Below are 15025 nucleotides of genomic sequence, written 5' to 3'. Positions count from 1 at the left end.
TGTTCACATACAACTGCTGCCAACATAAAAATAATTACAAACGCTGTTCGAAAACTATAACAATTTATTTGATTTCAAATATTATTATGATAGCTAACTATCAGAAGCTTGACGACAAAATATACATACGAATCTCCGTCTTTTTTGGAGTCGGTCAAAAGTATGATTTTGTACTTTACTTGTGTTAAATCACAATGATATCTGAGGTAGATATGAGATGCCTATTGATATTAGATATTTGAACGCATCTGACTAACCTATCCCATGAACATATCTGCATATCAAGTTGTCATCTTGATTAGTACTGCCACATAAAATAATTTACCCATATATAGTGGAATGTGGACCTTCGATGACCCGCCAGAGCAGACATTGATGAAACATAAAATATACTGATCCCCATGCTGCCCATGACTACAGTATATCCTGGCGTAAACTTTATTATTATGAGGCATGGAAGAACGGAGATATAGGTACTGACTGCTGAAAGATTAAGGGCCTGTTCCACAATGTCTGGTTAGTGGCTACCTGTCGGATAAAATACATGCTGTCACTCTCTGTCATTATTTTTTAGACAGTGACAGTATGTATTTTATCCGACAGGTAGCCACTAACCAGACATTGTGGAACAGGCCCTAAGTCTTTGTACTATACTAGATGTTTCCCTCAAGCAAAGTATTTTTTTTAAATAAATTACGAAGTGATAGTTTTGGCAATTGTCTTTTACTATACTTTGTAAAATATAGCATGATTGGACTAGCATAAGTTTTGACAGATGTCAAATCCATACATTTTATTATTTGTAATCTGTTGAATTTTATTTACCAGGCATACGCAGCGCATCTGTCAATCAATAGGTAGTTATTTATATTTATTTTGTAAAAGTAGATAGATAGATAGATAGAATATTCTTTATTTGTACACACACACATAAAATAAACTTATATACATTTGCAAACCCGACGTAGGTATATTTTTCTTCTTAGCCTTACCTTATCGTGACCTCTGCCTATCTTCATTCCCTCCACACTCTGTAATAAATATTGTATCTACTCAATGCAATGAAATCTTTCTCGGTCGTCCAGTCGGCCTCATAATTTTATTATTTATAATTTAATTAAAAAAATAATCCTTTTTTGTTCTAATTAAGGTTACACATGGCAACATAAAAGTTTTTAAATTTTCTCGGGAAATATTTTTTTTATGTGGCAACATCGAAAATTTCCAAAATGGCAGAATGCGACTTTGGTGTGTTATCATGTGAGGCGTTGAAATAATGTTTTCTTGATAATCCCTGTTTCGCGAGTGAGTTTTAACATTGTGAACTAGTGATTTGTGACAAATAAACCATGGCGGACTTAAAATCGCCGCCGTTTAGTGATATCAAAAGACCTGAGGAGGTCGTCAGGATGACGACGAACGATAGCCTGAAATTTGGTGTTCTTATCGGGCTGATTGAAGTCGGACAGGTGACCAACCGGGAGGTGGTGAACACAGTTCTTCATCTGGTAAGTCCTACAAATATCGCCCAACCCAGTAGACCGCTACATCAGCCGAAAGTGCCGCTGTCAAATCGTATTGGAATCGCATACGAAAACTTGCGCTATCTGATTAATTTTATATTACACAATTTGGTTTTAAGTTTAATTTATCATATTTACCGCGTGTGTAATCAGGTAAAGCAATGTTCAATGTTACCATGAGCGGTGTAGGAAGGTTAGTGGCGCGTCTATTTTCATTGTTTTTATCGATCGCGCTTAGCCGTGAATCTCGTAGCTTGGCCAGCGGGCAGCGCGGGCGGCCGGCTTATACAAACATGTTTTTGTTTTGAATACATCGTTACCTCACATCGTGTAATCACATCTCGTTTGTCCGCGACTGTAAATTACAGCGGAGAATGATTTCACGTGTATTCAATTTAATAATGTTTTGCTCTTCATAGTAACTATACCTACCTATTTCCTTACTAGTTATTAAATGGTCCCTATTTCCAGGTTCCCAATATCGTACCTAGACTCCTACCCTCATCCACTGCTGATCATAGAAGTCGGATCCATCCAAAACCCATCCTTGAACCTTGAACTTCCCGCGGCAGTATCCAGTACCTCCATAGTCCTCACATTTATTTTAAAATCATGGTTTAATAAACGTTTTTAAGTACATTTCCACTATATTATCCTTAGTACATAATTTAATTTACCTTCCCTACTGTCCCATATAATCTTTTGATCTAACCACGGCACAACCATATCAATAGCGTAGCGTATTCACAGGGGATTTTCTGGAATACCTATCCTATAGTACCATGTATTGTAGATTGTAGATAGAGATTGCAGATACAGCCTCTCATAACCTGTATAAAAACTAAACTTTTAATCAAAGAATTCCTACCTACTGGGATCTACAAGCCTGTTACTACAGATTGTAGCTAATACCTTTGGATATGGCCATATTCACGAACGTCTTAGGTATATAAAAATCCTCTCTGTGCACAAAATTTTATCTACGGACGCTGATTTAGGCCCACGCGCGAGGTCCACACTTTAGGGCTTTTACTTTTTTCTTATTTCCCGGCACCTTCCGTCGTGCCAGCCAATCCTGGGTCAGTCGAGCACTGCGTACGTGATATTTCCACATATCCTTTTATTATACGTTGAGTTACGGATGTTTGCTGATACACCTACAGTCTACACAAGTTCAGTAATCCTTTCAAAACGCGCAATAGCCCCAAAAATCTAGCAACTTCGGCTAAGTCATTGTTTAGTTTATAATATTTTATACATGCCTTAAAGGAGTTTAATGCATGTTACATGATACATCTCCACCGACATACCATGAAGATGAGGCGTTATTTCTAAAACAAAGGCATTGCATTTCCTTGCGTAACTTCGATGGATGAGAAATTTTTAGGAAAGGACATGGAGAATTTTAGGACCAACTGAGTTTCAAGCTGAAGGTTATTCAATATAATAGGTTTTCCTATCCTAACAGACTGTAGAGTTCCAGCCTTCATTCGGTAATGCTCAAGAGCCGAATAAACAAACACCAATACCGCTTAGTGACCTATATGTCGCTGAGCCCCCGTCACACTATACGTAATCAAACAGCCCTCTTCAACAAACAATGCTTAATGTCGGCTTGTGAAGGACTGTTTACCAGTAATACTGCATTCAATTAGGTACCTACTTGTCTTGCCACAAATGCCTTGGGGGGTTACTATTGCTCTCGAAAAACGTACGTACGTAGTTACTTATTAAACCTGTAATGGGAATGCCAATAATTGTTTAAAATTAAAATGTATATTGGTAGCACTGAAGCAGATAACACCACCATTATGCATGATAATTACACGCCTAACGCCACGTCGGTGATTCGGTGTTCATGCACGGTTTTACACTTGCTTTATTAACCTTTTTTCCATTGAAAACAATACGTTTTATATGTTACTCTAGGGTTTTATAAAACTACTATACAATATTCAGTAAAAGTAAAAGTATTCGTTCAGTCCTGTACTTGTGTAACTTATGTTGTCTACTCCGTATACTTGAGTTAATTTGAGAATTCCTATTATTGCACAAAATTACTGCTGCATGACATGTAGGTAAGTAGGAACACATTTCTGTATATTATGTTAGAGTCAATATAAGTTACTTGTAGACTTTAGTGTGTAGGTACTTAGTGCATATACACAAGATAAAAAAGTAATAATTGTAAGGTACATAATAATTGTAAAAATAGATAATTTATTTATCGCTGTTCCTATTTTCAAGAAAGCGCTCAGTTGAGATTAAACCATGTAGCCCATTATTGATATATTGATAGGTTTGATCACTTATCCCATTAGCTGCCTATTAGCGTTTAAAGGCTTGTTAATTTGCCATGCAATCGGTATGCGTAGGGCAACCACGGCAAGCGGCCGCCGCACGCCATGTCATCAGCTCATCACACGGCAGATGGACGATGATTGCAGTGCGGTGGATCAGACAAATTGACAACGATCACAGGGTCAACTCGCACTTATTTTTAGTACTTACCTTTAAAACACGAACATTATATTATGTATGATTCTATTCAGGACTTACAATGGTAAAAATAACTCAAATCAGTTGCCGTATTTACGCATCCCTTGTGAGATTAAACTAGAAGCATCAGCCGGTTTTCCCCCAAACCGGGAGAAGTCAACTTTGCTGGCTATTTAACTGAGCAAAGAATGTATCAAATTGAATCAAAAATATTAAAGTTTTATGCAGAATTTACCATCTCCTTAATCAAATATATTAAAAATCAAATCAAACGGGAAATCGACACATATTTGACGACAGAGGCGTGGCGACGCCGCCAGCGGTACCAGGTTGTCATAACGTCATAAAAGTTTACAGGAAATTGGAAAATTCTGTCGAGTGACGTGGTCAGGCCGGATATAGCGAGTGACGTCACCGAGGCAATATTGCCTACCTGCAGGCGGCGTGGAGCCTCCATAGTTCGGATGGATGGATTGATTTATATGGACTAGGCGCCTTTAGATAACTTTGATGTCAAAAATTGGGCGTATGATTGGAAGGTACAGTAGGTAATTCATCTTCTCTGGTCTTCGTTTGCATTATGAACCCACCTATTTGCAAGTTTATGTTAATTGATTTGCATCCTTGACCTCGCATACTACCTATATCATCATTGGCCACAGCATCTATATAGATGATTGTTGCAGCGCTCGTGGGTTATGAGTTACGACGGCCGCACCGTCGTTGATGGCTGTATAGTCCAATAGCAGCACGACATTTTTTGCCACAATGGTTGCAGACGTAACGCGATTCCAACGGAGAAGACATAGCACGGCGAATTCTTTTCTGCTTTAGATTTTCAAGCCAGTCAGTCACCTATATATACTTAAATAACTGATGTCACTGTCTATGAATGAGTAAATCTAAATGTTTCCAACTTTATCTATCTCTGCTGAATCTTTTTTCGGCTTGACTCTGTTTCCAATGAAACTGTAAACTTGTCCAAAAATACGTGTTCGATCGACCTCGTAGCCATATCCTATCAACTCCCTGCCGATAGGTACTGAAATGGTACTGAAGCTTGGCTGAAGCGAAATATCTTTTGCAATATTTCCTCAAACATTTCCCATCTCGTTTGTGTCACATTCTCGGCTGCAAGATATTGTAGTCTATGGCTGTGGCTGCAAGTCGCAGCCACTAATGTAAGCTTTGACGTGGCTTCGACATTCGGAATTTGAAATTCCCCAGTGACGTCTTGTCAAACGTCATCCACAAATAATATTAGAGTTTTGATGTGTGCGGTGCAAAGATTGAGGTTCTGCTGTAAGAAATAAAGGGTTCTCTTTTTGTCATTTGACTATTCGACCCTAAAAAGATTTTCTATGTATCCTTGGTTTTATTTTTCCACAAAATAGCTACAAGCTGTATGTTAAATTAATAATAGCTTAATATTATTGCTTGTGTAGCCCAAAATGTATTATTAACTTCTTCAACTATCTCTAGCTATAAATATCACATCCCAAAGAATTTAATTTATGAAAGGGTTCCTAGAAAACTTAAGGATATAATATATTTTGTTAAAGACCGGCGGATCTACTAAAACATTTACTTACGTAAAAGTCCGGGGTATTTTCTTAAAATTTGGTCATTGTACAGGGCGGTATGCAATTGTCACACTCTGTATAAGATTATTGTCACTTAGAGATGTCAGGATGTCAGGGTGTCAATGAATACATAACCGATACGTATAAAGGTCTATAATGTACTAAAGCTTAAACTTATAATAGTCGTAAATGTAATAATCGCGTATTTACACAGATGTCACGACTTCCTTAATTGAGGGCGCGCATGTCCGCGCTGTCATCAAATAGTCTCATGTATGAGTGGCTCATACATACTGCCACCCAAGAGAACGAAAGCTACCTAGGTTAACTAATTAACTGAATCAAGGTTAAATCTAGTCTTAAATATTTACATGTCATCACGTTAGTCAATGTGCAGTAACAATAGTTTAGTGCAAGTTAGTTCTATTACTAACTATAAATAATTACAAAATCTAATGCAAAATGTCTTAATCAAATGTCACTGTATGGTCTATCATGAATGAGGACGTCGATTTATTTAGATTGTTCACGGATTGATTTGAGTCACAACACTTCACTGGTGAGGCTACTTGTATATGACAGGGCACTACCTCATTAGCAACACTGCACTTGCACTCACTCACTCCCGGCCTCCGCCGGGTCATCTCGATCGGAGGCTCCTCTCGCGTACGCGGCCGCTTCTTGCATTTGCTTTAATTTATACAGGGTGTACAAAAGTATCACCGCTACTAGTGCTGATGAAATACCGTAGTTCACGATGTGGTGAGGTAGCTCATCATTAGTGAATACATCTGGAGTTTGTGACTTTAGTATGTCAATTTTCTGCTGTATTTCATTATATAGTTGGGTATGGTTTTCTGTGTTAACTGTATAGTGTGGCAACGTCGTGTTGATGATCTCATTCAGTGGGGATGATATAAAAGGTTTTATTGTGTCAATCTTCGGCTGTACATACATTCGATTTATAAAATCATAGTGTGCATGTATGCTGTAGGTGTCTCCTTTCATAACACAACCCTGACCTAGTGCAATGATTCCCGTGCCTTGTAAGCGTTTCTGCGATACTCCAGCTGGGCATAAAATGCGAACGTAGCATTCCTGGCAGCATGTAAACAACCAAGAGTCGCGTGCGTGTAACTTGACCCATGTGTCTGTGCATTTCTTTGTCTCAGACCGACAGTAATTAATGTCATTATTTATATTTAGCCGCATGTCGCATAATGACTCATGTGTTTTGAGGCTATAGACGGGGTTTTTTAAGGGGCATAGTAATTTGTTGTCATTTTGTTTAATGCAGGTTTGAATGTCAGTTTCTGTCATGGTGATAACGGTGTCCTTTCGTACGTTGATGGCAATGTATTTCGTTTGTGTCGTGGTATACACCGCGTAGTCACCTTGCTTTTGGGGAATTGGTATTACGTTGTCAAGTTCGTAATGATCGTGGTTTAGTAAGGGGATTCTGACTTCCATAACCAAGTACTTCTTTGTCACCTTCGCTTGAACGTGTAGTAGGCCGTATAGCTCAGTGATGTCGCTGGCGGGGACCGTGAGATCTTCTTGCAGGTGGCCAGAAATAATACTCAGTTGTTCTCGTACTTGGTCTGGCGATAAGAGGTGCATGTCTATCTTGCCGTGGTAGATGTTGGTGACAGTGTCAATTAGTGTCTCCTGTATCCGTCTCAGATTGGAAATGATGACGTCGACCGATATTGCAGAAGACATAATGTAAAGTGCTTCTAATGCAGTTTCACCGATGTTCACGGCGCGATTCGTGTTTTGTTGCAAGTCTTTCATGTGTTGATTAATGATCGCAAATTGTTTGTTCATGACTGCCTCATTTCGTTTCAGGATGTTGTTTTCGGCTTCGATGAGCGATGTTTGGTTCTTCAACAACGTAAGGAGATGATTTTCTTTCCGTCCTATAGATGCAATATCCTCTTCATACTTTTGGGCAAATCTATCGTCTAAGACTCCAAATAACGAATTCGCGACATAGCCGACTCCATTTATCAACCCTCTCTTCCTACGTAACCGTGTGGGCGTGGTCAGCAAGGTGTTATAATGTTGCAGTTCTTTTAACTCGTGCTCGAATTGCGCGGCAATAGTCATTAACCTCTGATCTCGCTGGCAAAGTTCGGATAAGCCTCGAACATAGTTGCTGATATCTTGCATGCTCTGCCAGTACGTTGTCATGTTGTAATAGACAATCATTTTCCAATGGTCTTGAATGATGCCTAAATCCGCAACCTTGTCAAAATATAGCACGTTGCTGGTGTTCAGAGAGCTCACATTGCATAGCTGTTGTGTAGTTGGTGTCACGAGTGTCATTAATAATAGTAAGGTGGCAGTTAAGAGGCTTGGCTTTCCCCTCCTACTACGGGTTGCCCTTGTCAGTTTTGGTGGTGCAGTGGTATCGTTGCTGGGCTTATCGTTATCGGAGTCACATTTCTGATGAACTGGCAGAGGTACCAGTTTGACAATAGGTCTCCTTGTGTGTCCTCCTTTGGTTTTCACAGTAACGACACGTACATGTCCGTCCTGTCCCGGATGCAATGCAGTTATTTTGCCTAGAGCCCATTTCGAGGGTGGCAAGTTGTCTTCCTTTAACAGGACAATGTCATTAATGGTCAAATTCCGTTTCGGCTGTTGCCATTTGCTTCTGGTTTGAAGATGATGCAGATACTCAGTTGACCATCTCTTCCAAAAATCGCGATGCATACGTTCAGTAAGCTGCCATCTGGTCTTCATGCATTGTACGTTTATATCTGAGAATGGCGATGAAAGTAACGGTGCTCCAACTAGGAAGTGTCCTGGTGTCAACACGTCATCCTCAATGTCTTCTGTCAGTGCATACAAGGGCCTCGAGTTGAGGCACGCCTCAATCTGTGTCAAAAGTGTCGAGAACTCTTCAAATGTCAATAATTGGTGGCCCAGCACTCGTTTCAGATGACGCTTCATGCTGCGCACGGCAGCTTCCCAAATTCCCCCACCACTAGGCCAAGAGGGAGCGTTGAAATGCCACGTGACTCCCATTTCAGCGATGTCAGTCAGGAAGGGGTCATTGATGTATATTTGTAAGGCTTGCTGGTATTCTCGTCTTAATATTTTTGCTGCGCCGACAAAGTTAGTGCCATTATCGCTGTAGGTATGTTTTGGGGTATTACGTCTAGCACAGAAACGTTTGAATGCGGCTAGGAATGCAGCAGAGCTGAGGTCTGACACCAATTCTAGGTGGACTGCCTTAGTAGCAAAACATACAAACACTGCAATGTAGCCTTTGCATGTCTTGACGCCTCTCCCTTTATTGACTTTCAGTTCGATTGGACCCGCAAAGTCGACACCGGTGTGTGTAAACGGTGGTGATGGGTTCACACGGGATATAGGCAGATCTGCCATCAGCTGATTTTCTTTGTTGTTGTCGAATCGGCGGCATCGTACGCACGTGCGAATGTATTTCTTCACGGCTCTATTGCCTCCGACAATCCACCAACGGTCCCGAAGTACTGCAAGTGTCAATCGCGGTCCGCCGTGTAGAGTGGTTTTGTGAGCTTGACTGATCAGCAGCTCAGTCAGCCTTGAAGTGTTCGGAATGACGATGGGATGTTTGGCCTTATCTGTCAAGTTTGCATTTTGCAGTCGTCCTCCTACTCTTATTATTCCATTTTCATCCAGAAACGGTGTCAATTTTAATAGGTCACTCTTAGTACCAACTGTACCCTTTTGTTTTAATTGTGCAATGTCAGTTTCATACGTCTGCGCCTGAACCGATTTTACGATACAATTATATGCAGTTTCTATTTCGGTTTGTGTCAAGTAGGCAGTTCTAGTAACATTGACCTTGCCCCGAGTAGCGGTAATGAAACGCGAAACCCAACACATTATTCGTACGCACCGGGTTATTGAACTGTGCTTCATCAGCATTTCTTCAATCAGCGGAGTTGTCATTTGAACTGCATTGTTTTGATGTTTTGTTTTTGCCTCGATAGTTGGTATTTCAATCACTGTGCTACTCTCATAAATGTCATTTTTTAGCCAAGTTGGGCCTTCCCACCACAAGGGAAAGTCCACAAGTTGCGATGGGGTAAGTCCTCTCGTAGCGCAGTCGGCCGCATTGTCACTCGATCTAACGTGCCTCCAACACGAAGCTGGCATAATGTCAGTTATCATTTTGACTCTCGCCGCTACAAAGGTCTTCCAACGCGATGCGTCACCTTGAAGCCATCCTAGCACGACCATAGAGTCGGACCATCCGTATGTTGGAATGTCATTGGCCGTCAGTTGCATTGACTGACGAATCTTAGTCATCAGTTTCGTCAATAATAGCGCGCCGCACAGTTCTAATCGTGGCAGTGAGATAGGATTTTTACGTGGTGCCAATTTCGTCTTTGCTGCAATAAGAGTAATGGTGGTTTTTCCTTGATCATCCTTTGATTTTAGGTATACAACGCATGCATACATTTTCTCGGAGGCGTCACTGAATCCATGAAATTCGCAGGGCACATGTGTGGCACCTATCCATCTCGATATGTCAAATTTGTTTATACTGTCAAGATCTTTCCTGAGTCCGACCCACTCTTGTTGCATCTCTGGATTAATTTCTTCATCCCAGTCCGTCCCTGTGCTCCATACAGTTTGGAATAGCAGTTTTGCCCTCACTGTAACAGGCGACAACCAGCCGAGCGGATCGAACACCTTTGATATGTCAGATAGGATTCTTCGCTTGGTGTGCGGTTTTGTCATGTCATGTTGTTCGATTTTGCATTGAAATGTAAAACTATCAGTAGTTGCATTCCACTTAAGTCCGAGCGCCTTTGTCGAGTCCGCGGTTTTGAAGTCGATGACCGACGGGTTGAGTTGTTCTTTTGTTAGATCTTCTAATAGCTGTTTACTGTTGCTCGACCATTTCCTTAAGTTGAATCCACCACCGTGCAACATTTGAATCAACTGATGTTTGATTTTCTGTGCCTCCTCTATGCTGTCACTGCCTGTCAATAAATCGTCGACGTAGAAATCATTCGTCAATACTTCAGCTGCTAGGGGGTACTTATCAGCGTCATCCCTCGCCAGTTGTTGCATGGTTCTCATGGCAAGCCAGGGCGCCGATCGTGTTCCATATGTAATTGTGCAGAGTTGGAATTCCTTGAGTGCTTCCTGCGGGGTATTCCTCCAGATGACCTTCTGCAGTAGTTGGTCCTGTTCATGAATCAAAACCATCCGGTACATCTTTTCACAGTCAGCATTCAACACATATCGATGTGTCCTCCAGCGTAACAATAAACTTTGAATGTCAGTTTGTAACTTCGGCCCACATTCCATCAAGTCATTTAAACTGTGGCCGGTTGATGTCTTAGCTGATGCATTAAACACGACTCTTAGTTTAGTTGTACTCGAGTCTTGCTTATGGACACCATGGTGCGGCAAGAAACATTGCGTATCTGCGCTCGTCACACACTCCTTCATGTGTCCCAATTCGATGTACTCATTTATAAATTGATGATAGCTGTCATGTAACCTTTTATCCTTAGCGAGCTTCCGCTCCAGCTGCATGAATTGTGCAACGGCTTGTGGTTTTGAGACTCCCAGCTGTGATTCAAAATTATTTTTCATGGGTAGTCTTACCTCATATCGGCCATCGGATAGACGGTTTGTAGTTTTGTTGTAAAACTCCTCACAATATTGGTCACGCTTTGTCATATCACTGTTGTCATCCATTACATTTTCCAGTTCCCAATATGTGGAGATATCCTCGAGATTATGAATAACGACATTGCAATTAAACGTTACTCGCCCTGACATTATCCAGCCAAGTTTGGTCTGTTGAGCAATTGGTTCAGATGACGAGCCCTTAAGTAAACCATTCATAAGTATCTCAGAATATACCTTTGCGTCTAGTAGCATGTCAATGGGCCTGCAGATGTTGTATTCGGGGTCAGCTAATTGCAAATGTTGCATGTGTTGATAATTTTTCTTAGGCATCGAATGATTGGGAAGATTATTAACCACCTTAGCCATGACAAGTGCCTCTGTGGTGAAAGTAAAATCATCATGCATAGACTTGCATTCTAATTGTATTTTTCCTTTGCCCATTTTCGAGGCCGACGTCACACCCGATATCAAGGCGCTTGTATGTTGTCGTGGCAGTCGTAGACGTTGAGCAGCATTCTCGGTGATGAGAGTAACCTGGGAGCCTTGATCCAGAAGGGCTCTAAGAGTAATGTACGTGCCATCTACCGCCCGCACGCGCACCTGCACCGTGGTGAGTAATACTTCATCATCGTCGTTGGCAATGTGGTTCGCATTCTGCTGACGAGGTTGTTGTCGATGTTTGCCCGACTTATTCGGTGCTACTTGCTCCGCCTTTATTGCTGCATGCAATAAGGTATTATGTTGCCCGTCGCATTCTCGACAACGCTTGTTCGAGTTACATACATTTCGCTCGTGGTAATAGAGGCAGTTGATACACAAGCCCTGCCTTGACACAGTTTTTAGCTTCATGTCAGGTGTTAACGCTTCAAATTTTTTGCATTGGTAGAGTGCATGACTGCTAGTATTGCACATTCCACACTTGACGACTGCATTTGCATTATAAAATCTGCTGTAGTTGTAATTTGCTGTGTTAAACGATTTTTCCGGTTTCTCTCGAATGTGTCGTTGCGGCTGCTTGTTTGTCACTGCAATGTCTGCCTTCTCCCCTCTACTAAGCGGCTCTAATGCCGTGAACTTAGCCTCCAAGAATAACATCAGCTCGTCGAAAGTAGGAAGGTCACGTGGAGCGCTACGAGACTCCATATATTCGGTGTAGGTTTGGGAGTCCAACTTCTTTACCAGTAAATGGACTAACAGCGGGTCCCATGTTGTAGTGTCAACTCCCAGATTCCGGATTGCATAGATGCATTCATTGGTGACGTCATGAAGCCTCTTTAGTTCGACGGCATTTTGTTTCTGTATGGAAGCTTGGTTTAAAAAAGTTTCTATTTGCTTAGTAAACAAAATCTGCGCGTTGTTGTAGCGATGGGTTAGAATGTCCCAGGCCGTGTCATAATTGTCAGAGGAGACATTCAGGTGTTGTATGAGTCGTTCTGCTTCCCCACGCAATTTCCCCTTCAGTTGCTGCATCTTCTGTGCTTTTGACAACCCAGGATTTGCATGAATCGCGCCAGTAAAAAGGTCTAAAAAGGTCGGCCATTGTGAATAGTCGCCTGCAAATTTTGGAATATCCACCTGCGGAGTCATCTGATGCTGGTGGTTCATTGCGCCTATTCTCTTGTTTAGCTGTCGCTTGGTTTGCTTGTATGTCATTTCGTAATTCATAAACATGGTGTCATATGATGGGTCTGAGCCCTGCAAAATGTTGTCAATTTGTAAGTGTAACGCCGGCTCCATACGTTGGCCCCAACGCAGGTCCCAACGCTACTCGTCCAACGTATGGATCTAGAAAATTGCATTGGCCCCAACGTTGGGGCGAGCGTTGGTAGTTGGCCGGCTCGTGTCGGTTTTATCAAAGGAATCTGCGCCAACGCTGGCGATCACGCCCACACGTTGGCGCTTTGCTCAGTGCTGTTGCAACACGCAACGAGTGCGGACGTCGAGCGAGAATGGATTTCTCATCGACAAATCGTCACCTTTATGGAAAAATTAAAAAGTTACAGATTTTATTGAACTTAACAACAAGCGCATCCAGTAATTTGGTACGCAACTCGAAAGGAACATAAAAATCAAAATGTATTGGCTGATGCATGGCGCAGCATTCAACAGAATATGGGCATGATCTTCTCAATTGAAGATTTTAAAAAGCAGGAATCATTAATGAGCACATATTTATTGCCTCAGAGCAGTTAAGATTTCTGTATCGGACATCTTCACGTTGGCCCTGCCGGGACAGAACTGGTTTATTAGCCAACGTATGTACGCCTCTCCCAACTTACAGTCCAACGTTGGGGCGAGCGTTGGGGCCAACGTATGGAGCCGGCCTTAAGCATCCATTTGGTTCCAACGCGTCTGCAAATTACGCAATTCATCATCCACTTCCCACTTTTCCTCTATGTCATCGATGTTCAAGTTGTCAATCATCCTTTTGAACGCTCGGAAATACGTATTTTGTTGCTTAATAAGCTCCCCAACCTTTGACTCCTCACGGAACGCCGGTCGTGGGCTGTCAAATCGCCCCACACTAGAACCTGCCTGCATGGTGAGCTTATTGAGTATGTCAGACGTGTCAAATGTAGAAATCATTGTATAAACCTCCTCATACAATACTTTAGTAGTATGGTAGATGTTTTTAGTGAAATAATCATGCGACTTGTCAGGGGATGTTTCTAATTTTACATGATTATCTTCAAACTCTCTCCAGAGGTTGCTGATAGTGTCAATACGTTGTTGCAAATAGGCCTCTGTCTTTCTATGCGCAGAGTCTTTTTTGAAATTATCGCGAGTTTGCGTAATTGTTGTTATAATCGCCTTTTGACGACTAAGCAAATTCTCCATAATGTCAGGGAATGTAAGAATGGAAAGATCTTACTTGAATTGCGGCAGCTGCTGGCGGTCACTCACAACCTGGCGAGCGGCTGGTCTGCGGTGTGAACTGCAGCGTGGACCTCTCAGGAACCGTGTCAAAGAAGAATATGTCAATGTCACTTTCCGAACCGCACCACGCAACCCGACACAAACGATAAAAAATGTCACTAAACCCGTTTGCCGTACGTTTCGCGGGGTCCAGCTCGATAGCTCGAAGGACCAATGTACAGGGCGGTATGCAATTGTCACACTCTGTATAAGATTATTGTCACTTAGAGATGTCAGGATGTCAGGGTGTCAATGAATACATAACCGATACGTATAAAGGTCTATAATGTACTAAAGCTTAAACTTATAATAGTCGTAAATGTAATAATCGCGTATTTACACAGATGTCACGACTTCCTTAATTGAGGGCGCGCATGTCCGCGCTGTCATCAAATAGTCTCATGTATGAGTGGCTCATACAGTCATGATTGCAGAGGTCGAAATGTTCGGTAGTGGTGAATCCTAAGTCAACTTTCCATTTATCTTGGAAGGTTTCCTAAAAATATTGCTTCGAATATTATGTAGATAGGTAGGTAGTAGGTACCATGGAAGTAGAAAAAAATCTTTTTTTTAGGTACGAAGTTTTTGAAAATATACTTAGATATTTTTTCTCTGAATTGCTTGAATGCTGCTCGTAAGTAACCTTTATACCGGTGAATGTAGTAAAATAATTCTAGTTTATTTGTTTTCATTAAACTGTAGAACCATTACCATTAAGAAATGTTTGTAAACAAAAACAAAGCTACAACTTTTTATCCCTCGCATAACAAGCAAGACCCATTTAAATAAAATACAACCAGGAAGCCATAAAAACGAGCATACTGCACTCACGCGCAACCAGGCAACGCGCTCTTGTGT

At 41.5% G+C, this 15025-nt stretch overlaps 1 protein-coding gene across 1 annotated transcript in view; it reads left to right on the top strand.

The window, feature by feature from the left end:
• The first annotated feature begins 1200 nt into the window (after window positions 1-1200).
• The window catches only part of LOC105381404 (neurobeachin), a 462556-nt gene continuing 448731 nt past the window's right edge, over window positions 1201-15025 (top strand). Inside the window, exon 1 of the mRNA XM_048625253.1 lies at window positions 1201-1508. Coding sequence (XP_048481210.1) covers window positions 1350-1508 — 159 coding nt within the window. The 5' untranslated portion in view covers window positions 1201-1349. The remainder of the gene's footprint in view (window positions 1509-15025) is intronic.

This window comes from Plutella xylostella, chromosome 14, assembly GCF_932276165.1.
Source record: "Plutella xylostella chromosome 14, ilPluXylo3.1, whole genome shotgun sequence".
NCBI classification, from domain to species: domain Eukaryota; kingdom Metazoa; phylum Arthropoda; class Insecta; order Lepidoptera; family Plutellidae; genus Plutella; species Plutella xylostella.
Note: the sequence above shows the minus strand (reverse complement) of the source record. Positions and strands in the feature narration are given on the sequence as shown.